This window comes from Andrographis paniculata, unplaced genomic scaffold (assembly GCF_009805555.1).
Source record: "Andrographis paniculata isolate CXL003 unplaced genomic scaffold, ASM980555v1 Contig34END, whole genome shotgun sequence".
Lineage (NCBI taxonomy): Eukaryota > Viridiplantae > Streptophyta > Magnoliopsida > Lamiales > Acanthaceae > Andrographis > Andrographis paniculata.
The window spans coordinates 4,830,913-4,854,858 of NW_026137567.1; the positions used below are offsets into that span (position 1 = coordinate 4,830,913).

General features: G+C 33.1%; 5 protein-coding genes across 7 annotated transcripts; 1 reads left to right on the top strand and 4 right to left on the bottom strand.

Moving 5' to 3' along the window:
- Positions 1 to 1,094: 1,094 nt before the first annotated feature.
- LOC127248575 (uncharacterized) lies at positions 1,095 to 2,467 on the top strand. The gene is made up of 3 exons (XM_051270986.1): positions 1,095 to 1,364; positions 1,570 to 1,667; positions 1,757 to 2,467. Exons 1-3 carry the CDS (start codon positions 1,231 to 1,233, stop codon positions 2,326 to 2,328), a joined length of 804 nt encoding a protein of 267 aa, XP_051126943.1. The 5' UTR covers positions 1,095 to 1,230; the 3' UTR covers positions 2,329 to 2,467.
- LOC127248574 (zinc-finger homeodomain protein 6) lies at positions 2,339 to 3,758 on the bottom strand. Its single transcript, XM_051270985.1, has one exon. The coding sequence runs from the start codon at positions 3,528 to 3,530 to the stop codon at positions 2,589 to 2,591; it is 942 nt and encodes a 313-aa protein (XP_051126942.1). The 5' UTR covers positions 3,531 to 3,758; the 3' UTR covers positions 2,339 to 2,588.
- Positions 3,759 to 7,841: 4,083 nt separating this feature from the next.
- On the bottom strand, positions 7,842 to 13,321 carry LOC127248680 (uncharacterized). 2 transcript variants are annotated; one of them, XM_051271146.1, is made up of 3 exons: positions 12,005 to 13,321; positions 8,922 to 8,967; positions 7,842 to 8,498 (listed from the first exon to the last, which is right to left on the bottom strand). In XM_051271146.1, the coding sequence occupies exons 1-2, from the start codon at positions 13,222 to 13,224 to the stop codon at positions 8,937 to 8,939; spliced, it is 1,251 nt and encodes a 416-aa protein (XP_051127103.1). In that variant the 5' UTR covers positions 13,225 to 13,321; the 3' UTR covers positions 7,842 to 8,498; positions 8,922 to 8,936. The 2 variants fall into 2 exon arrangements, with proteins under 2 accessions (XP_051127103.1, XP_051127104.1); XM_051271147.1 differs by lacking the exon at positions 8,922 to 8,967 and having other exon boundaries at positions 7,863 to 8,498; positions 12,005 to 13,320.
- Positions 13,322 to 14,406: 1,085 nt separating this feature from the next.
- Positions 14,407 to 16,489, bottom strand: LOC127248778 (uncharacterized). The gene is made up of 5 exons (XM_051271299.1): positions 16,181 to 16,489; positions 15,494 to 15,904; positions 15,305 to 15,397; positions 14,796 to 14,863; positions 14,407 to 14,708 (listed from the first exon to the last, which is right to left on the bottom strand). Exons 1-5 carry the CDS (start codon positions 16,448 to 16,450, stop codon positions 14,588 to 14,590), a joined length of 963 nt encoding a protein of 320 aa, XP_051127256.1. The 5' UTR covers positions 16,451 to 16,489; the 3' UTR covers positions 14,407 to 14,587.
- A 5,529-nt stretch (positions 16,490 to 22,018) lies between these two features.
- Positions 22,019 to 23,394, bottom strand: LOC127248780 (GATA transcription factor 18-like). 2 transcript variants are annotated; one of them, XM_051271303.1, is made up of 3 exons: positions 23,143 to 23,394; positions 22,628 to 23,036; positions 22,019 to 22,540 (listed from the first exon to the last, which is right to left on the bottom strand). In XM_051271303.1, exons 2-3 carry the CDS (start codon positions 23,012 to 23,014, stop codon positions 22,316 to 22,318), a joined length of 612 nt encoding a protein of 203 aa, XP_051127260.1. In that variant the 5' UTR covers positions 23,015 to 23,036; positions 23,143 to 23,394; the 3' UTR covers positions 22,019 to 22,315. The 2 variants fall into 2 exon arrangements, with proteins under 2 accessions (XP_051127260.1, XP_051127259.1); XM_051271302.1 differs by lacking the exon at positions 23,143 to 23,394 and having other exon boundaries at positions 22,628 to 23,073.
- Positions 23,395 to 23,946: the final 552 nt, after the last annotated feature.

The window sequence follows — 23,946 nt, forward strand, 5'->3', positions numbered from 1 at the left end:
TCGGAGATGAAGCATCTGCTCTTGCAAACGTTGAAGGCACAAAAACGATTAATGTGAACGCTCGGTCAATAAATACAAGTCAAATAATTTTTTGGCATTATTTTTCTATTTTTCCATTTATATAAATATAAATAGATAAGAAATATATATTTACTTATTAAAAAAATAATAATAAGTAATTCAAAATTTTTAATTAATACATATGCATTATCTTCCTAAAAAATACTAAAATTATCTAAAAATATATATAAATATATAAATTTTCTTTCATAAAACTATTAAAAAAAGATATAAAGATGCTAACAACCTTGATACTTCATATCATATATATAGACACAATGATGTGCAAGATAAATTATTAAATAAAAATTATAATTATAAAATATAATTTATAGAATTAATGATTTTGTTAATTCAAAAAAAATAAATAAAACGGTAAACCTTCGATCCTTTTCTATCTTCATCTTTTTCTTAAATAAAAATAAATATAAAATTAAAATTTGTTGAAAAATATGCAAAAGAAATTAGAATATGAGTTTCAACCAAAAATAATAATAATAATAATTATAATTAAATTTTATAAAATTTAAAAGGTGTATATATATTCACTAACACTAAAAAATGATAAAAATTATATAGATTTTAATTATCCTACTATTATGATAAAAAACTGTAAAATAAATATCATAATTGAGGAATTAGTACTCATCTCAAATATATATAGATAAAAAATGAAAACCACCCAGCCATAGAGCGTGCCATGCGTATTTATCAAATATATTTTTTTTTGAAATTATATTGTTGATAGGAATGAAATGGATGGCGAGTTTCCCAATGTGGAAGTGCTCCTCCCACTTTCCACATTTGGATAATCTTCTTCTCGTTCATAAAATTCCAACAGTTTTCTAACCCTTCTGCCCACCATTCATTAGCATCCGACAAACCCGCAGTTGTCTCTACCAAAATTAACCACCCAGCATCCGCCGTGCCACGTGGCACCATTACAGTCATCTTCATCCCCATGCAGCGCGCCACGTTTCATCCCAACCGCCTCCCTCTCCGCCCCCTTCTTATATATTCCCATCCATTTCATCGTCTCCATTACAACCTCTGAATTAATCAGTTTCTGCTCTACTGTCGCGAGAAGGAAGATAAAAGACAGATACATATACTAAATCGAAATTAACAGACAGCCTGCGTGCCGGTGGAATTTTTTTTTCCTCAACAGAAATGGCGGTGACGAGGGTGGTTTTCGTGGTGGTGCTTCTGGCGGCCACGGCGGCGCCGGTGGCGCTGTCCTGGGGCGAGGACGCCGCCAAGGTGTTCGACGACGCGACCAGCGGTGCTAAAGACATGTTTAACAGGTAATCGGAAACTCCTCGTTCTTCCTACGTTTGCGTAATCGCGATCAGTTTGAGTTATCAATTTGACGGCCATCGATCGATTATTCTGAATCACGACGACAACAATGTCTCGATAAAGATAAAGTTAAGAGAGGAACGCCATTAATTAAACCTTGATTTTCCCGAATTAGAAAAACCTAATTACCATCTGTAATAACCCTCGCAGTGGAGAGGCAGACGCAAAAGCAGCTGCCGACAGCGTCGCCGAGAAGACGAAGGAAGCGGCGGCGAAGTCTACAGAGACACTGAATTCAGCAGCTAAAGGTTTCAATTTTCGTTGATTCCATTTCCATGGCTTCTATTTCCGGTCGCCGGTATTGTAAGATTTGAATTTACTCACGTTGTATCCGCAGACACATCTCAGTACGCATCGGAGAAGGCCGGCGAGGCCAAGAGAATTCTGGCCGACACAGCTCAATCCGGTGAGGACAAAGCTAAGAACGCCTACAATAAGGCCGCCGAGACGGCCGACAAGATGACCGGCGACGCCATGAAAATGGCTTCCGACGCCACGCAAGCCGGCAAGGACACGGCAAGCAATATCTACCATTACTCCGCCGACGAGACGAACAAGGCGATGGGAATGGCCGGTCAGGCCAAGGACGCCATGGAAAAGCAAGCTGCGGATGCTTACAACAAGGCCGCCGGACTCGCCGGCGACGCCAAGGATGCAATGAAAGAGAAGACCCCCGACCCCAGGACCGGCGAGACGATCAGAATGGCGGCGGAGAAGACGAACGAAGCCAAAGATGCAGCTTATGATCAGTACAAGGAAGCAGCCAAAGAAGCTAACGACAAATACGCAAACGCTAAGGATTCCATGGCGGAAAAGGCCAAGCGAGTTTATGAAGCAGCTAAAGAGAAGTTTTCCGACGCCGCCGGAAATTTCGGAGCTCGGTCCAGAGCGCCGGAGGCCGAGCTATAAATATACATACGTACATATATATATATATTTAAATACACATCCTTTTGTTTCATTTTCTTGAGAATCTGCTGTTTAGGTTTATATTTTGCGAAATAAGTGATGGCTGACTCCATGAACAATACATTCAAGCTTTTTGATAGTTTTCATCTTAAATATTGACCTAATTTACAGAAATTGGGTGAAATTGAATGAAATTTGGGGATTAATATGAAGTCAAATTAGGGTAATTGTGAAAACCTAATTCAATTGTCTTGCCTTAATTAGGTCAATGATCTTTGATCTTGTTGTTGTCTTCTTCTGGAAGCTTGTTTGTTGTTGTGCATCCAGACTTTGAAGACTTGTCTTTTCACGCCCACATCGTTGCAGAAGCGTTGGACGTCTTCCTCGTCGTGTTTCTGAATTCTCCAACCGATTCTCGACGCGAATTCGAGCATTCGATCTTTCTGATCTTGGCTGAATTTCGTGCGGAATCGTTTCCGGGAATGGGACGGCGGCGATACTGTTTGGTGGCGGAACATGTTGAGGTCGTCGCTGGAGGACTCCGCCGCCGGCCCGCCGACGCCGAAATTGAACATTACGGAAGGCGCGGCGACGGCGGCGGTGGGGGTGCCGCCCTTGTGACGGCGGCGGTGGTGCGGCGGGGGCGGCAGTGAGTATGTGGCTTGGCCGCCGTGGAGAAATGCGCCCCGTTGATGGGAGAAGTGATGAGGCTGCTCGCCGTCGATTTCCTTCCGGTGGAAGCTCCGGTGGCAATCACAGGCGGCGCAGCGCAGGGACTCCGGCGTGCCGACATCTCCACCTGGCATGAATTCGCCGCATCCGTCGACGACGTGACCGCCCATTCTGGCGGCGTGGTTTTTCAGGCACTCCCGGTATCTGACTGAGGAATTGGAGTCCGCGCCGGCGTCGGCATCCGCCGCCGCCAGCGGCGGCGGTGAATCTGGGGTGGGTTCTCTCTGTGCAAGTAGATGTTGGGGAGGGCTAGGGCTGAGGTGGAGCTGGCGGGGGTTTGGATTTTCCGGTGGATCTAGGGTTTGAACGGGGCTAAAAATTGAGCTGCCGCGGCGGCCGGAGGCCGCTCCGGCCGCCGGATTAGGTTTCCGGTCAGATGGGGCGGAGAGGATGGGGGCGAGTGGCAGCTTCAATGGTGATTCTTGGAAATTAGGGATTTCTAAATCCCTTTCTTGGCCTTTTCTCTCCATGGAAATCTTGCTTGAGAAAGAGGGGTTTTTGTATAATTTTGTTTTCTTGATTGCAACAGATCTTATTCATCAAGATCAATCAAGATTTTTGGTTGGGTTCATCTTGTCGTTGTTTTTTTAACTTGTTTGTAGTAATAGAATGGATCTTTTGGGTCCGATTGGATTTAATGAGGTTTGGGACAGATTTTGAAAATCAAAAGATTGGTGTATGATTACTAGAGATTGTTGGGTTTGCAAAAAAAAAAAATTGGACTTTTTTGGGACCCCTCATCTCACCTGATCATCTCACCAATTCCTCTTAACCCTATTAATATTATTTTTCATTAAAAACCATACCTAACCTAACCAGCTAGTCAGGTTGATATCAATAAAATTTAGGAATTGAAGTGGGAAATATATATATATATAAATAATTTGATTAAAGAATATTGAAGCAGACAGCTTCAGAAATTAAAAACAAGAAGGATTGTGAAAGAAGAAGTTAGAGACATTACGTTGATGAAGGATAAATGATGAAGAAAGTGTAGTGTTAGGGTGTGTTTGTTTGGGGGTTTGGATTTTGGAGTGAGATTTTAATAGAAAAAATTTGAATTTAAATAGTTGTATAATGTGATATAAATATGTATTGATGTGTGATATTTTGAAGATAAAATTAATTTTTAATATAATATAAAAAAATAAAAAATAAATATTTGATTTGATATTTTTTAAAAAAAAATTATATAAATAATAAAAATTTACACAAATCCTTCGAACAGACACACCCTTAAAAAGTAGGAGGAGGAAGAGGAGGCTGTGTAACAATACAGACCATCCATTGTAAAATAATAATAATAAAAAAAAAAAATATTGAGCAGCAAATGGCAATAAATAGTGTGTTGTGTTGGAGTGTGCACTAAATAAGGGAGGGAGAGAAATGAATGAATTGATGTTGATGGGAAAACACACAACAGAGAAACAGAGAGAAATAGGCCAAAATTTTGTAGATCAAACTTGTAACAATTTTTCTTACCAGACAAGTGATACTAGGTTTGCGTGAAATGGGATATGTGGATCCGATAGCGACTAATGTGCTGAATAATACGCCGTGTGCTATCAGACAATATATAATAGTAAATATCACACAATATATGTAATATAATACAAATACAGTATGTGACTTAATAGTACATTATATAGTTTCACACATCATATACAATACTTGATTTTAGCATATAATATTAACCATACAACACACATTGTACTGTTTGTAATAAAAACATGTGTTGTTTCTGTATTTTACATTGATTTAGAAATCAGCAGCTGCTGATTTTTTCAAATTCAGCACCGTAACCTATCCCGTTGATCGGCTATTGGAAACTTTGGTGACGCTCGGCGAGCACAAGGTGCAAGAAACAACGTTGGAGCAGTTGAGTAGCGTCGCCAACATGTTCTACATTATTCTTTCAAAGACGTCGGCAGTTTAAACCTATGACCTCACAGTCATGAGTCTATCTCCACATCACTAATTCATTTTTTATTGAACAAAATTGTAAGATATTTTTTACTTGAAAACTTATGATTGAAATTTGATTCAGCCCTGAACTCGGACGAGAGCTAAGTCAACCCTAAGCCCAATTTAAGTAGAGAACTCATATGTATTTATGTTATATATGTATAATTTTCATCTACCGAACTTATTTGATATATTTAAAGTAAAAAAATATAATTTGACGGTGTAAAATTGAATTTGTAGTGTGGTTATAAGTTTAAATTCTTTAATACTATTTTTATATCTAAAAGTATAATTAAAAGTATTTATATTTTATTATAGATAAAATAATATTATATATTTAAGGACTCCGCCCAGGCCTTTGAACTGCACTATTTAGTACATAATAATCTAAAGAATAATATTATATATTTAAGGACTCTGCCCGGGCCTTTGAACTGCACTATTTAGTACATAATAATCTAAAGAATAATATTATATATTTCGTCCGCCTCTAAGGGTCTCATTTATCTTCTGCGATATTATATTTAACATTAAAAATATCTTTATATTTGTATAATTTTATTTTTCTTTTACAAATATCCTTCTATTAGCATTATAAGATATTAATTGAAGTATTTTTTTCAATTTTTCTTGATGTGTACTACATTTTGGAATAATAATTAATATTCAAATATCAACACGCAAAAAGTAAATGAAACCCTTAAAGTCGGACGGAAGTAGTATTCTTTTTTTATTTAACAGATATGAATTCTATTACTCTCTCCGTCCTGGTGCAAGGTTGTTGTTTACTTTTTGCACGTAGATTTTTAATATTAGTATTATAATGGGTTGTAGTGAAATACGAAAATACTCCTATTACTATTGTGTAATATAAAAGTAATGATATTTGTGTAATATAGTATAAATTGGAAGAATATTTATTATGTTAGATAGGTAGTACAATAACTATATTAAAATATTGCAACCTTATTTTCAGACATATAAAAATAAAAAATAAAAACCTTTCAATGTGACGAGGGAGTATATAAGTATCTTTAAATTTATATGCATTTACAATAACATTATTAAATCAAATTAAAATATAAAAACAAAAATATATTTAGATATATAAAAAAAAAAAAACATAAATTATGTATTGGTATTAAATCAGAAGAGGTGTATTAGAGGTGAGATTCGTCTTCCAATCCTACTAATTTTCTCACCCCATCTCAAAACAAGCTTTCTGATTTTTTTTTTTTTTTTTTTTTTTCTCTACATGAATTATATTATGATAACAAGTAATTTGCTTCTTGTTATTTCTTAATATTACTAAAGTTCTTTTTTAAAAAAAAAAATGGAAAAACAATAAAAGTAATGGAACATTCTCGATCAAGTCAAAGATGATAATAATAATAATAAGCTTTAAGGCATCTAACACGTCAACATTGTCACTATGTTATGTCCAGCTGCACTTTTTTTTTTTAAATAACAATAATAATATCAATAACAATGTAACAACTTAAAAGTTCTCAATAATTAAGATATTATATATAATTTCTATTTGTCTGTTTGAATATTTATATATTTATGGTTCACGTTACAAAATGAGTGTTAATAATTCAATTAATGAATAAATTAATTAGGGGCATATCTATTCCCAAGTCGGGGGAGAGAGAAGGAACAAGTTCCCAGGCATTATACTTTCCATAAATTTTATTTATTTAATTCTACCATTCAAATCTAATCTTAATTGTTGTTAATTAATTACCATAATTAGTAACACTATCTCATGATTAGCACACGTGGCCAACGTCCCACCATAACATTCCCACTATTCTTTCTTTACCAATAATAAAATAAAAACATTAAATAAGTAATTAAATGTTTAAATTAGTTGTATCTCATGAGCTTGTTTAACAAATAACAAGGATATGTATTGAATTTTTATATAAATTTTACTTTGGTAACTATTTTAATATAATATTATATTTAAAAATCACTAGCATAACAATCAAAAAATTTAAAAAAAAATAAAAATAAAAATTATTTGAAGTCAAAACGAAACACACTTATTAATTGACAGTACTTCAACCATCTATTAAAAACACAAAACAATCTAATCCCTTGAAGGATTATACGATGTGCGAAGGTGAACTGCAGAGTTTAATTTGCATGCTATTAAATTTAATCGAAAGTTCTAGGTTAATTGCACTTGAAAAATCGAAATTCCTACTTCACAAATAATAATAATAATAATAATAATGATAAATCTACAATACATAAAACATTTGGGGAAAACAATCTACAATACAAAAAACATTTGGGGCGAAACAATAATGTTGACATTGACATCTTTTTATGGCTTTTGACTTTCATTTCCAAAGTTCAACGTCATATAAGTTGATTTAAACAACAAAAATAAAAAATGACTCAAAATAAAAATACTCCATTCTTTCATCTATAAAATAGAAGAAAAAAAAAAAAAAAAAAAAAAAGGCAGTTAACCACTATTTTCTATTCTAAAAATTCAAATTCAAATAAGTCCTTAGGGGTGGTGTGTGATCTATTGACCGTGAAGTTATGGGTTTAAACTCCCAGTACGTCCGGGTTACCATAGTTGGCAACAAACCCTAAAAGCCCAAACAGAAAGAAGTGTGGTGTATGTGTGATCATTACACCAACATTGCATGGAATTGCACAAGAACATAGTGGGGGATGGATGCAATAAAGTAAAATCCAATTTTGACCAAGCATGATTCCAAATGCATATACACAATGCATGCAAATTCAAAATCAAAACCCAAACCCAATCAAAACATAAAGCACAAGAAGCAAATAAGGAAGCAGAAGTGGCAAAGCATGATGTGACTAAAGGAAGGAATAACAATGATGGAAGAACAAGAACAAGAAGAAGACTGAATGGAGAGGAGAAGAGCACTCCAAGGAGAAGTCACATCACTGTTTTGCACGCCTTCATCTATTTCAATCACATCCTCTTCCTACTTGCACAAATTAATAATAATAATAATACTGCAATCCCAATTCCCCCTATATCCATTATTATTATTGTTCTTGCTATATGCTTTTCCTAAGTAGGTGAATAATGAATAATGCCACACTAGTTTATCATGCAACTTTTAAAGAGGGAAGATCTTTAATCAGCCAGCAGAGAACAGGTAAGACAAACTCTAGAAATATTCTCTAAGTACTTCGAACATTTTTCAGCAGCCTATACTTTTTTTTAGCCTTGACAAGAGACTGTCATTCTAGATACATCATGCTGTTATTTAGTAACATATGGAGTTCGCCAGAGGTTGTGGCTTTGAAGATCTATTAACATTTCATACTTGAGCATAAAGAGTTGTGAAAGCATGCTTACACTAACACAAGTGTTGCCAGGTCTCCGCGACTGAATCTTCTCATGTTCCTTTCTAGACATGCTGAAAGTTCTGGGAAAACGAATTCTTCGCACTCACTGGTTCCAAATGCACGCCCTACAGTGAAAAGGGTATGAGAAATTATGTCAAAAAGGAATTGAAAAGCACAACTTAATCAAATGTAATAAATAGTTACAAACTACAGCGGGAAAACAAGAGCTGACAGCATAGGAAATGCGATTACGGACACACAAAGTAAAAGCAAGAAAAGTAACCGTAATATTAGTTCCATGCTTTTGTTTTTTAATATCGGCATTTGCCTCCAAATTTTGTGAGCATGTGAAAACATTTTTTCGAATGAAAGCCTAATAATAAGGACAGATAGAAAAGGCAATGATAACAATTTCACACTTCATCAACAAATCACATTGTAGCAGCAATAAGGTAGTCAGGCGAATGAACATGAATAAAAATTGTTTCCTTTGCGCATTCTCAGTCTCTTATGGAAATATTACTTTTAGCTAGCGTGCAGCTACTCACCTTTTCCTTTCTTCACTAAAAATACTGCAGATGAGTATGGCTTAGCCTAGAAAAAAGCAAACAGTATATTTCAATAAAATTACAAAGAACAGAAGATAGAATCTTGAACAAGCCCCAATAAATACATTTTATAGCTTCTCCTAGAAATACACGGCCCATATATTAGTGGACATTATTTCATAAGCCACATTCATTACAATGTTATTTTGTGCAGTTGAAAATATACACAAATGAGATGGCAAAAACAAAGCAGTGTAGCAGTGTTCTACTGAGACAAATTGATTTATCAGACGTTAGTTCTTAATTCCTACCTCAAATGAACTACATGCACAAAATAAGCAATCCATTGTGAAATCAATATATACGAAAAGCATTAACAAAAATAAGAGATCAACAAACAAACTAGATAACAGATAAAGTATAACAGAAATCAACTACATTCTGAAAGCCATCAAATAGGAATAAACAAAGCCAACTAAAGCTTATAAATGTCAACAAAGTTACAGGACACGTGCAAAATACTTTCCATCTAGAGTCAAATATATTAGGAAATCTTCAATTTGCATCAATCTCGACAAGAGGACTAGCTTATTTCCTAATGCATCAACAAATGAAAAGGGAACATGGATAAAAAAGACCTCTAGGGCCAGAAATACAGAAAACGGGATAATAATTAAAATCACCAAAATATTATTTGTGCAACAGGTTAGTTAAATTAGGAAAGTAGAGACGATAAGAAACCTTCTCAAGCTTAACGAACAGAATTTTCATTTCATACCATTTGTGTACTAATATCTTCTACTTCTTTTATTGAGCACTTACGAAAGATATCCATCAATTAATTAATCTCCAACCAAGTTCTCAGTGTTATACACTAAAATGCTGCCTAGATTAGTTGCACAATCATAGTTGTATATAAAATTCATGGCAGAAGGCGCATCTCAACAAATATGAAAAACCACATTCCAGGAATGAGCCTTTTACTGAAGAGTTGAGCACAGAATCCTATCAAAAGACCAAAAACAGATCTATGGAAGCTTCAACCACAACACGAGGTTCATATGCCCTGCGAACCTTTTAAAGGCCCATTTCCTTTTTATCGTTTTTGAACTTCTTTTTTAAATGCATTTTAACAAGAAAAATTAAAGCAAATTAACAGTATACCTTACAAACCATCCCCAAGTTTTCCCTATTCTTTGATTCCAATGTCTTCTAAAAGAAGAAAATTATCCCTCGAGAAACCATTGCACTCTAGATTTTCTATATAACTGCCACGACAGCTATTCTGCTAAACACCAAGATACTGGTTTGAAATTATTAGTATATTAAATTTACGAGTTTGGTTGGTTGGGATTCCATTTTTCCATGTTCATTACAAATCTACAGGGACACATTTTCCCCCCAAATCACATCATATCATACACATTTTTCATTTAATATAGTCAATATAAAATTTATTTTATACGCAAAACACATCAAATGCTATTTATATCATATCAAACAACTATTTCAATTCATAAATTTTACTATTCGTAAAAAGCTAAAAGAACAAAACACCACCAAACAAACCCTAGTCTTTTATCTTTGTATACAAATATATTTAACATTTATATTATGTGAAGTGCCTTTCAATATGGTGCAATGCTTCATAGCTTTTGGGCAATTTACTGTACTGTGTAGTGTAGACCATGCTGTAAGAAACAGCATGCAACCTCCAAACATATATGTAAGGTTCTTTCAAGTAACAGGTAGTGCGCATGCTACAACCAGCCAGGGAAACTAGAACAGCATCCCAAATTCTAATATATAAGGAAATGTACAGAACTAAATTACTTCAATTCTTAATCAGGCAAGTCTCATTGTATTGATGGTATATAACATAAATCAGTATGGGCTCAACAAACATTTTTAAAGGAAGTGTTATAAAATGGCACAAGCAGTTTCGGTCAGATGCCTCAGCGTCATCCATGGATTAAAAACTAAACAACAAAAATTTATTAAGCAAATAGCACTAAAATGTTTCTCAGCAAGAACACAATTCAAAGTTCTTAACTCTGCATTGCGTTTCAGATATCAGAGTAAACCTCACAAACCAGATAACTCTGCAAAATAAAATACTTTTACACATCATCTTTGAGTTTCAGACGAACTGTTAGCAAGCTCAAACTCAAACCCAAAATACTTTTGCTATATTTATTATTTCCCCATCATATATTTTAAGTTAGAAAATGGAGTAGGAGCAGGATAAATAAATGGAGTAGACTCAGAGTCAGTTGAAATCTTAACAAAATATAGTTTTTCTTCCCAGACTACCAAACATGTATAATGGAAGAAAATTCTGGTGAGGTCTGTTGTTTTATACAAGACAGCATGCACAGCACATAACGACAAGAATATCAAAAAACCATTAAATGCACATAAAGTGAATAGTTTGCATTGCATCTCCCCACCCCATTAGATCTAACTTTTCTTCCTGAACTACCAATCAAATAGTGAAAAACTTGAGGTAAGCAAGCATCTGTTGGTTTAAATAAATTGCACTTAAATACATAAATTAACAATCCATCGTTAAATACACGATCATCACATTGTTTGTATCACAAATATCTACGTCATTGATCTGCTAAACACGTGGCACTCAAGAAAGGTTGCAAATCCATAGTTTGATCCAATGAGCAAACCAACTGAGTCTACAGTAGGATTGGAAGTTTTATATAGTTTATGGAAAATTTATTCCTATGGGTGTTGCAAACAAATAACAACGGTTTACTAGACATAAAAACAATCATTAAATTCGATAGCTTGCATCCCATATTTCTAGGTAATAAATCAGCTGCATATTTGGCACTCAAGACGGCATGCAAGTCAATGCATGAACCTAAGTACCTAACAAGATTACTAGAGTTTCTAAATCAAGCATGACTATGACCTTCTACTCTTGAAATGCTGCAAACCAACTAGACAATTAATTATCAACTACACTACTTCATGTCAACAAAATCGATCATCCAAGCACAATAAATTTATAATAAAGGAATATATGTGATACACCATTGTGCAAATGAAGACAGATAAATGACTACCCGATGTTGCCAATTCCATTAACCGGCTCCACAAACTGAAGTTGATTCTGATGCTGATGCTGATGTTGATGCCCATCCTGCGGCACCATCTGCTGCAATGGCTGCACAGCACCAACCTCAAGATTCACTGCAGAACCCACTCCTGAAGCTCCCTTCCCATCAACAAATCGCCACATATACCACGAACCAACCGACCTATAAGGCCTCCACTTCTCACACAACTGCTCCATCTGTGAAGGCCTAGGCAATTCATCTAGACCGTATAGCAATTGAACCCCTTTCCTAACTCCTAAGTCGCTCACAGGCAAAACATCCGGTCGGTGCAGCGAGAATATCATAAACATATGGACTGACCAAGAACCTATACCCTTCACCATTGAAAGCATAGTGAACAGCGACCTATCGTCCATTTTGACGACAGTTTCATCCGATAAAATCCCAGTTTTATACTTGTTCGCCAGATCATACAAATAGCTGGCCTTGCGCCCAGAAACCCCAATCTGCTTGAGCTGCTGAGGGGAGAGAGCGAGGACAGCATCAGGGCAAATAGCGTCCTCTCCACCACAGAGAGAAACAAACCGGGTATAAATGGAAGTGCCAGCTTTGTAAGCAAGCTGTTGGTAGAGAATACTCTTGGTGAGAGCATGAAATGGGGGATGGTGGGTCTCGAATTGAGGCGGTGGGTGGAGGTCAATTAGCGGAGCCAACAAGGGATCGGCAGCACGAAGATGGCGGATGGCTAATTCCGTTTCGCCATCGGCGGATAAGGATTTGATAAGTTGGGGCAGAACCCTAGAAGCTTGAGCGGCGCTCCTCCGCCGGCTTTTGCCGGTATGCGTCGCGGGAACAATGGCAGAGCTGTTGAGAGCCACGGAGGGCGAGGCGGAGACGGATGCATCGATTGTAGAGTCGTGAATCCCAGAGGGTTTCTCGATCGTTAGGGATTGAACAGGGGAAGAAAGCTTGCGAATCTTTTGGGGACGAATTGGAATCTTGGAAGGGTTCTGGGGATTGTGCGAGATTTCAGGGACCACGGCATGGGAAGGCTCGAGGAGAGCGATGGGCTGAGAGTGCGAAATCTGGGGATTGGAATCGAGGTTGGGTAGGGATGAAGATTGGGGGTCAAAAGTATGATGCGGATTGAGGGTTTCAATTCGGGGGTGCGGTTGGGAATCTGGTTTGGGGAGAGGTTCGAGATGAATGTGGGTTTGCTCGCCCATGTTAGAATCGCCGGCGAGGGGCAGCGGCGGCGGAAGGAAGGCGGTGCGATTAGGGATTGGTGATGCGAATGGAGAAGGAAGAAGAAGGGATATTATTGTAAACTGCACTTGGGTTAATATTTAAATAATGGGTCAATGCGATAATACTCGCGATTTTTTGGTTTTTTTTTTTCATTTTTTTATAAGTTAATTCAAGGATTTATTTGATTTTAGTTTAAATTAAAAATTTTATCTAAATAATAGTATTTGATAATATTTAATATCATTTTTAAATTTTTTAAATTGCAAAATATCGTGATTAAATTACTACTCAAATAAATTCAACTAAAAAATTGAAAGTTTGTTAGTTTTTATATTTCCAATATTGTTTAGTTAGGATGATTCCAATAAAAATATTCATATTATTTTTAAAATAAAATATAATATTAAAATATTATTTAAATTTAAAAAAATATATATGCAATTTCAAATTAAAACCAAATAAACACTACGGTCTATTCACTTTATATTGTTTGTTTGATATATTTTTCATGTTATGTAAAAAAAATTAAGTTGATAATACTAAATAAGATTTTTTATTAAATTGTTAAATGTTAATTGTTAACTTTAGTGAGTAAGTAAAATATATGAATTTGTTGTTTAGTAATTTTCGACTAAAATCAGTATTTTTAATTCCACATCCATTACAATAAAATATATTATTTTTTTTTTTTTATAAAAACATAACCACTCAAACTAATATTTTAAATTGCATGAAATCAAATTGTTTCTTTGAAACCTAAACACTCATTGTTAATCAAAAGTTTTTCTCTAAAATCAAATTAAGTATAACTTTTTAACTTATTACTTTTTTAAAAAAATATATATATTCTTTAAAAAGTAAAATAATAATTTATCTTACATCAAATATATTTCTAATTTAAATTTAAGTTATTCCAAACTTCAACTTGAAATTAGTTCAACAAATAACAATAAGTCAACATCAGCAAATAATAATATAGTAATATAAATAGTGAAATTATATCCACAAAGTCATAAGTTTCAAAGAAAAAATTATTATAAGAGCCGAAGCTTAAATCTATTCATGTGATGAGTTGTTAATTCAACATTAGATAGATGCTCGGGATAAGCCGATGAAGTCAATCTTTTTGTAAACGCCTTTTAACCCACACATTTTTTTATAAATTTGAAGATGTCATTCTATTAGTTGAAAGTTTATTACGAACAATTTCATAGATATATATATATGTGAAAAATACCATACCATCGATATTGATTCGATGTGTTACAATACATAAATATCTTCTAGTGGAAAAGAATCACAAATAATTTCTCCAATTGATTCAATCGTAACAATCGTTTTTTAGCCATGTAATGTGGCAAGAAATCGTTTGAGGCATCTGTTATAGACACATGGCCTTTCGAGATGGACGAGGTGACCTGCTTTCTTAATTCCCTCGAACGTTGCATTGTCTCCAAGCTCCCTGTATTGGCGATTATAAGGTAAAGTAATTTTTTTTCGAATCGATAAGTTTTTTGTAACTATAAATTGAAGAGAAGTGGAGGCTTACTCTTTCATATTTTTAGCAAGTTCAAGGTTGAATATTTGATCATTCTCCCCCCACAAAAGATGTATTCTCTGTGATACAAAATAAATAAATACATATAGAGAGATGATTAATGCATCTTATATTCTGAATTCGATATTTTTTTTAAAAATATATATATATAATTACTATTTTATTTATAAAAAAAATTCAAAATGTGAAATAATGTTAACATATAGTAGTATTTTATATGTTTCAAATATCGTGTAATATTTTATGGTTGTCTCAAATTTACTGTAATATTTTTGAATTTAGAAATAATTAATTATATTTATGTATATTATATACATTTCACTTTGTTTTATCAAATAAAAATAAATAAATATGTATTTTTTTTCTCTGCATAATACTATTCATCTAAATTTTCGTGTCGAATTAAAATATTGTATAATGTTTAGGACAAATAATGTACTTTTTATTTAAAATATCAGATAATTTAAAATTAAACTGTAGATTAATTGATAGAAGAATACCTGAGAGAAGTTGGGAATGGGAGTGTGTTCTTTGTTGCTAACAAGGAGGCCATCCAGCAGCTCGCCCCTTTCCTTTCTATTATTGAACATCACCTGTAAAAACATATTTTTTTATTTAATTTATTAATTAATAAATAAATTAATAAAAATAGAGGAGGATAAAAAATAAATAAATAAAAAATAATATACCTCGAGAAAGTCCTTGTGGAGCCGATCGGGGAACCAAAGCTTCTTGTAGCAGGCGACTTTGAGAAGCGCCTTACAGCCCTCCACCGACGTCGGCAGCAGAAGCTCCGACGACGACGAGAACCCCAGCTCCGACAGCGTCGTCTTGCTTATCGAGTCCGTCATCGCCAATATCGACCCCGAAACCACCACCGCCGCCACCAGCTCCGGCTGCTTCTCCGCCATCTTGAACGCCACCATCCCGCCGTAGCTGAACCCCACCACCGTGCACCTCTCCACCCCCAGCTTCCGCAGCCCCTTCACCACGCACTCCGCCTGGAACTCCGGCGACCTCTCGCCGCGCTCCGTCGTCGACCCGCCGAAAAACACCAGGTCCGGCACGTACACCGCGTACTTCTTCGTCAGCGAACCCACCTGAAAAAATTAATTTAAGGTGTGTTTGTTCGAGGGTTTGGATTTTGATTTAATTTGAATAAGAAAATTTTTGAATTTTAATATTTCTACTATAAGATATAAATATGTGTTATACGATGTTTTGAATGTAAAATTTTTACTATTGTTTGAAAATGAAAGAGTACTATTTTCCCAAAAGTAAATAATTTTTTTAAAACTTGTGTTGAATCAAATATGCAGGGTAATTAAAAATAATAATAATGATTTTAAATTAGTTAATTTCTAAATTTGATGGACCTGGAATTGCCAGGTGACGATGCCCTCGGCGGCGAAGCCGTGGATGAGGACGACGACGGGCTTGGTAGGCTTGGTGGTTCCGGCGGCGGCGGCGGCGGCGTCGGAGGGGGAGGTGGTTTTGTTGGACTTCTTGGGCTTCTTGATCGTCTCCGACGGGACCCAAATGGTCATTACAGTGCCTGGTTCGATTTCCAGGGCGTGCTGAGTAATTCCAGCCATTTTCATGAGGGCGTGGACCAGAGGTTTCTGGGCTGCTACAAGATTCACCATTGTTGTTCGACTCGAATCCTTGAGATGAAATTAATTAAGATTATGGATTCGTGTCTGGAACTGGAAGCAGCTCTGTCTATATATGTATTGAGAGGGAGCTCTTCTGATGTTTCGCGGAGCCAGGACTTGAGGTCCCGGATTGTGAATGCCGTCGAGTTATTGTAGATTTGTGTGGGTGCTGTGATCCTGAGACTTCCTGAGAACCAAAACTGTTTTTGATATGAGTAGTTGGGATTGGGTTGTGTAAATGCAAACGCATGTTAAATAACCAAAATACCCCCGAAATGTTTATTATTTATTTATTGTCATAAAAAATTTAACGTTCTTCTTCCTTTTATTACTAAATTTTTTATTTTCTATTTTAATTTTATTATATCAAAACTTTTCATTTTTTTTTAAAAAAAAATAATTTTCAATTAAATACAAAAATATTTTTACTTTTTAAGTTTTCATATTATTTTTAAGGATAAAATAAATATTACATTATTTTTAACACTATATCTCTATAAAATACTAATTTTTCTTAATTCACATGCCAAAGTAAATGAAATAAATTACCATTGAGGAAAGGAGTATTTTTTTTTACCTGATTTTAAAAAAAACTGTCTAATCAAATAAACATAAATTTCAATAAAAAAAAATAGTATAATAATTTGCAAATTATACCAGCCATTTAAGAAAAATTGAATTTATTTTAATAATCTACCCGTGTATTATTTTGATAATATTTTTATTATTCAGTGTTTTAACTATATTTTTGTTTTCATAAAAGATTATATTTAAATTATTATTTTCAGTTTTTTTAAAAAAAATAAATAAATAAAAATAAATACACCGTGCAATTTTGATTAGTGTGCAGGATAATGTAGCCTGAAGGCCATTTACTTTTACTTTATTTTAAAACAAATTAAGTACTTCATTCGTCTAATTTCTATTATCCTAAAGTATATTTGCACGGTATTTAGGTGATTGTTTTTTTGTTATGAATTGACAAATTCAAATTTGCCATTAATTGTACAGTAAAGATTAAAAGTAATAAATGAATGAATGGTAAAACTGTAAAATTTATGTTAAAAAAAAAAAAAAGAAAATATGACAATAGTTGTTGGACGTCCCAAACAGGAGAGTAGACATTAGTTTGTGGACGGAGAGAGTATAAAATAGTAGTATTATGATTCAATATGGAGCATATTTAGAAATAAATTAAATATATAATAGTATTATGATTCAATATGGAACATATTAATAATGGTATTATGATTTAATATGTAACATATTTTGAAATAAATTAAATATATAATAGTATTATGATTCAATATGGAACATATTAATAATGGTATTGTGATTTAATATGTAACATATTTTGAAATAAATTAAATATATAATAGTATTATGGTTCAATGTGGAATATATTAATAGTAGTATTATGATTCAATATGGAACATATTTTGAAATAAATTAAATATATAGGCTATGTTCACCAGCAGGCTATGTTCACCAGCGTTTATGAGTTCATTAATTTTTAGTGCATAATATAAAAAATTGTGTTAAAGAAATATAAAATATATTATTTTAATTTAAATATTTGATTTTTTTTTTAACATTTGTAACGAGTGTTTAGTTTTTTTAAAAAAATTATTTTTGATGTGTTATATAAAGAATTAAATAAAAAAAATACTATTTCGGTCAAATAAGCACACAAATAAATGGATATCATTGTCCAGCTTTCTTATGTTTTTTCTTTTGTTTTCAATTTAAATTATTTGCGACGAATAGTAGACATTAAATGAATTTTTTTTTTTATGAAATATATATTTTTTAAAATGATTTTCATATATAAAAAAAATGGCATAAATTAGGGTAATTATACTACACTTGAAAACGTCTTACTTAAATCTGAGTTGTTGTAACTTACAATATTACCAATGATTGGCAAAGGCAGCATTACACGTGCCAACACGTGCCCTAATAATTAAGCTTTATTGTAGTTTAAAATTAAATTAAATTATATTTGTGTTTAAATAATATTTTAATGTGATATTTTATAAGAAAAAATAATATATTTTTATTAAAAGTAGTATAAATTGAATAATATTTATTTGAATTTAAAATAATAAAAAAACAAATCAAAGAAGCATTTACTACTATATAATAATACTCCCTCAAAAGTAAGTATTCAATTTTATTATTATTTTTTTTATGTAACTTTTAATATTAAATATTATATTTATGTGTAGTACAAATAATAATAAAAAAATGTTCATATTAATAATGTGTGACATAAAAATAATTATATCTGTGTAATATATTTAAAATTATAAAAACATTATTAATATTAAGTAAATGGTATAATTAATAAAAATAAAAATATGTATTTAATTTTGGGAAAGATAAAAAAGAAATACATTTCACGAATCAAATATAATATCTAATACTCCATTCGTCCCATATTTATATATCCATTTGCTTTTTACACGGAGTTTTACAAATATTAGTATTATATTGGAATAAAGTAGAAATAAATGTAAAAAAACTAAATTAACCCTATTAGTATTGTATGATATAAATGTAATGACATTTATGTAATATATTGTAAATTAGAAAGGTATTTGTAATGTTACGTAGATGTTACAATTACTAAAAGAAATAAATACTTTGTCACGAGATAGACTAAAATAAAAAAATAAATAAATTGTTAAGGGACGGAGGGAGTATGATATTTTTGAAAAAAAAAAAACATTATCCAATATAATATTAAAATAATATTAAAACTTTTAAAATGTGTAAGTAAACAAAACCCAACTATCCCTAATTTCCAAATTGCAGTCAATTTATAATTTCTTGCACGAAATACAAACATTTTTAAAACTATTTGTCACCAAATTGTCAATTGAGTATATTCGATAACAAATTTTATTATGATTTTTTAGTATATTTTTTTCTATCTATTTGGGACAGTGATTGTGAGAGGCAAAATAAATATGCAGACAAGGTTGTTTAAAATTTGATGAACCAACTTTTCCTACCATCAATTTATAAAATAAAATAATTATTTTGGAATTAATTATTTGGACGAAGAATAATTTCCACTAATCTTGATTAGTTGTTGATTGACTCGTATTTCTAATACATCTATATTTTATTTCTTTAATTTTCCTACTCTACAATTGATAGTAATTAATAAGATCAAAATTAAAAAGTTAAATTGCGTCGAATTCACCCGTGATTTGATGAAAGTGCGCCAAATATCCTATACTTCTAAAATTGTGTCAAACTCTCTCGTGGTTTCGTAAACTCTGCGTCTAACCCCTCGGCAGTCCTTATTTAACTGTATTTGACTTAAATACGCTCAAACTGCGAATAAATTTTCGAATATCAATTTCGAAACTCCTAAAATTACAAAGGAATTTATTTTTCTTATATTTAGCTAAAAAAACAATAAACAAATTTTTTTTAAAACAGGAGAAAAATAACTATTTTTTAGTATATTTACTATTTTTTATGTTAAATATTAAAAAAATTAATATATTTGTAATTTTAAGGGTTTAGAAATTGAGATTGTAAAATTTATTTGCAGTTTGAGTGCATTTAAATCAAATATCATCACATAAGGACCGCAGATGGGGTTACACATAGAGTTTATGAAACCAAGAGGGAGTTTGACGCAATTTTACAAGTATAGGGGATTTGACGCAATTTTACAAGTATAAGGGATTTGACGCAATTTCATGAAACCACACGTGAATTTGAGCCAAATTAAAAAGATGCTTTGTTCTTTCAAAAAAATTTATCTCCTGTTTTCCCAAAAATATTAATATAGTAAAATATTTGTTATTTTTATATTTCTTACACAATTTCCTATACCTTAAATAATTTTTTTTTCCAAATATTCTCACAAAACAAACAAATTAGCATATAAATTAATTTGTAATACATTTTATATATATAATATAGAACCCTATACCTTAAATAATTTTTTTTTTTCAAATGTTCTCACAAAACAAACAGATTAGCATATAAATTAATTTGTAATACATTATATATATACTTTATTTAATTTTAAATACTAAATTAATTTTGGTTGACAATATAATATGATATAATATATATATATAGAGAGAAAGTGTTAGAAGAGGTTGTTAACCTAAAGTTTGGTCAATCGTTTTGACATTTAGTTGTTTTCATTCGTGTCAGAAAAATTTCTGAAATAAACACCATGCATTATTTAGATATATTTAAGAAAAAAAAAAGTTCTATCTTAAAAGATAACAAAAATATATATTAAATAAAAGTGGTACTAATACTATTGATCTAAAATTTTGTATATATACTTTAAACAAAAATTTAATATTTGTTTAACAGGAAAAAAAAAAAAAAAAGAAAAAGAAACTAGATAAAATAAAAGTAGGCCAAGATTGTACTAAAATAGTAGAGCACCCAAAGATTAATTCACCACAACAATTCGATACGAAATCAATACAAAAATAAAATTTTGAATTTGGATTAATAATTTTGATCTAATTATTAATACGGATTAATATGAATCCGACATTCCGGCTCAGCCGATGGACCGTATTATGATGGTATAATACTTTGCCTGACTATATAATTATGTATAAATAAATATATAAAAAATAAAATTAACAAATATAATATAGAAATAGTAACTGTTCTAGTCCATTTTTTAGTGAATAAGCCTATATGGGTATGGTAAGGCCCAAGCCCAAGTTCAAGCCCATACTTATTAAATGGGCCTAGTTGGCTAATCCTATTGGACAACTTGAGCAAATTAGTAAAATATACTGATTTCCTCCATCAAATCTATTTTTATGAATTTTTGTTTTACAAAAAAAATATACACTTTATATTTATATCAAATATCTTTTACATAAAAGATAAGAAGATTAAATAAGAAAAAGAGATAACAAAAAGATATGAAATATACGTAATAATATAAAAAGAATAAATACGCCACCATAAGTATCATATATTAAAAAATTTAAATAAAATTATATCAATTTATTTATATTATATTAAATTTTTATTTGAAATACAAAGTTGTATACACCTGAAAAATTAAGACACATTTAAAAATTAACACTTATTGAAAATTATACGTTCTACATTCGGTGTTAGAGTTACTATTGACATAAAAATTTAATAAAAATATCGATGTATTAGTGAAAGTAATTGTATTGTAATACAAATAATTGTAAATTAGAATAGCTATGTAGACTAAAAGAATTATAAATGATAATTCTTTTTTAAAAAAAATAATTAAAGTATTTAATCAATTTTTTAAAAAATGTAATAATAAATTAGTATAGACAAAAACAACAATGTGAACACAATACTGACACGAGTAATATGTATTGTGAAGTTGTGATATATATATATACAAAATTTTATACTGTTATTATAATATAGTGCATTTTCAATTATTTTTTTTCCAACTCTACTTTTTTATTACTAAATTAGTAAAAAATTATAAAATATTTTCAATATATCGAAGTTGAACAAAAAAATAAAAATAAATACTAATAATCAAAATGGATGAATCGGAGGGCAACTGATCTTCAAAATTTGTTCCCTTTTTCGAATTTATAAATTCCTACATGTAATTAATTAATTAATATAGTAATACATCGTATATATGCAGGAAATGGTAAGAAAGTGAAAGGTGTGATATAGGAGATGCAAATCCAAAAAGGATATTGAAAATCTACGGCAACATTAATAATTTCCTAAAATAGCAATTTATAGTCTCACCAAATATCGTCAACAATTCCTCGCCGGATGTTGCAGTTATCGTCGTCTCCGATCAATCACCACATTACCTTTCTGTAATCAACGGCTGGGATTTAATCATCTGGTGAACTCATGGACCAGTCCGGGCCTGTTGAAACGCCACGACCGGAAAGGCATTCCGCCGTCGCCGGAGTCCTCGACGACGTCGTTTATGAATCGGAATTCGTGGCGCGCCGGCGGCGGAGGATTAGGCCAATTTATCATTTGCTGCGCTTCTCCGGCGCCGGCGGCCGCTCGCTTCTCTTCCTTCTTGAAGCGAATCCCGCAGGCATTGCACAGAGACTGCGAATTTATAAATATATATATAATTGATTAGGGTTCTTAATTTATATATATATATAAATTTATTTATAATTTTTTAATTTCGACCTTGGGGCCTTTAGGACCGTTCCTCCAGAGGGGAGTCGAAGTGGTGTCGCAATTGGCGCACCGGCGGGCAAGGAGGCGGTCGCCGTCGCCGTCGCCGCTAGCGCGGTGGCTCTTCGACGGCGGCGCGTGGCGGAGGATGTTCCAGCTGAAATAATCCGACACGCACGACGCGCGGCGATCGGCGCGTCGCGTCGACGGCGTGCCTAACGAAAGCGTGCAGTCGACAGAAGAAGAGGCGGATGACGTCGTATTGAAGGCGCAAACGACGTCGTCTTCTTCGTAATCACGTCCGCCATTGGAGACGGAGAACACCATACAAAACGGAGGCCCGCCGCCGCCGGCGCCGTGCTGCGCATGGTACGCCCCGCAAGAACACACCCCCGCCATGTTTCCGCGACCACTGCTGCACCTACGCATCTCGATCGATAATCAATCCCCCCAAAATAGAGAGAGAGAGAGAGAGAGAGGAAAAAAAAAAAAAAAAAAATCAAAATTAGGGCACAAAAAATCCAGACCAGATGGTGGAAGTACGATCGAACAACAGGATTCGAAAGCGACTGGTAATAATCAAATGTTTGAACAACGATGATTTGGGGAAGTGAGCCGATTGCGTAAGCTGTCGAAACCAGACAACAGTAGCATTTCAATTTCAAATCTCAACTCACACACATATATATATCTAGAGAGGGAGAGAGGAGAGAGAGAGTTGATTGATTGATTGATCTGATGATGATGATGATCAGGTCAAGTAAGTAGGTAGGATTGGCGAAGGGGGCAGTCAAAAAGGGGGGTGGGGGGGGGGGAGGGGGGGGGGCGGAATGCACGTGACGAGGTTGAGCAGTGTTCAATGGCGGATGAAGAAGACGATGACGATGATGACGATGTTGATGGAAGTGGTCGTCGGTTCTCCGATCACGAGGCGACAGTACTGATCGTGTCCTCAAACCCCAATATGTCCGTATCTGTCCCTATCACGGGGCTTAACGCCTCCTCGATTTCCAATCCGATCTTCAGATTTAATTAATTTAATTTAATTTAATTAAGCTTGTAATTTAGCATGCAGATCATCTGATCATCTTCTCCACCGAGTCTGCTGCAGCTGCAACGTTCTTCGTCTTATATACTTAATTTTTAGTTTCCCACACCAATTAATAACCTGCGTGGGCATAAGCTTAATTAATTTATTAATTAATTACGTACGTACGTGTGTATTTGGGCACTGGGATGCTAATAGATTCAATTTATATATATTAAATATTGGAGATGATTACGATGCTGACTCGTGCGTAAGTTGAATTTTCACATCAATACATCTTATA

Bases quoted from the DNA above. Each gene is read 5' to 3' on its own strand.
- LOC127248575 (XM_051270986.1), top strand. From the start codon at position 1,231: ATGGCGGTGACGAGGGTGGTTTTCGTGGTGGTGCTTCTGGCGGCCACG. The intron at 1,365-1,569 runs GTAATCGGAAAC...TAACCCTCGCAG, and splicing joins GCTAAAGACATGTTTAACAG to TGGAGAGGCAGACGCAAAAG. The intron at 1,668-1,756 runs GTTTCAATTTTC...TTGTATCCGCAG, and splicing joins ACTGAATTCAGCAGCTAAAG to ACACATCTCAGTACGCATCG.
- LOC127248574 (XM_051270985.1), bottom strand. From the start codon at position 3,530: ATGGAGAGAAAAGGCCAAGAAAGGGATTTAGAAATCCCTAATTTCCAA.
- LOC127248680 (XM_051271146.1), bottom strand. From the start codon at position 13,224: ATGGGCGAGCAAACCCACATTCATCTCGAACCTCTCCCCAAACCAGAT. The intron at 8,968-12,004 runs GTAGTCATTTAT...GCTTTTTTCTAG, and splicing joins AATGGAATTGGCAACATCGG to GCTAAGCCATACTCATCTGC.
- LOC127248778 (XM_051271299.1), bottom strand. From the start codon at position 16,450: ATGGTGAATCTTGTAGCAGCCCAGAAACCTCTGGTCCACGCCCTCATG. The intron at 15,905-16,180 runs GTCCATCAAATT...TAATTTTTTCAG, and splicing joins TCGTCACCTGGCAATTCCAG to GTGGGTTCGCTGACGAAGAA. The intron at 14,864-15,304 runs GTATTCTTCTAT...TTTGTATCACAG, and splicing joins CCATTCCCAACTTCTCTCAG to AGAATACATCTTTTGTGGGG.
- LOC127248780 (XM_051271302.1), bottom strand. From the start codon at position 23,044: ATGCGTAGGTGCAGCAGTGGTCGCGGAAACATGGCGGGGGTGTGTTCT. The intron at 22,541-22,627 runs GTCGAAATTAAA...ATAAATTCGCAG, and splicing joins ACGGTCCTAAAGGCCCCAAG to TCTCTGTGCAATGCCTGCGG.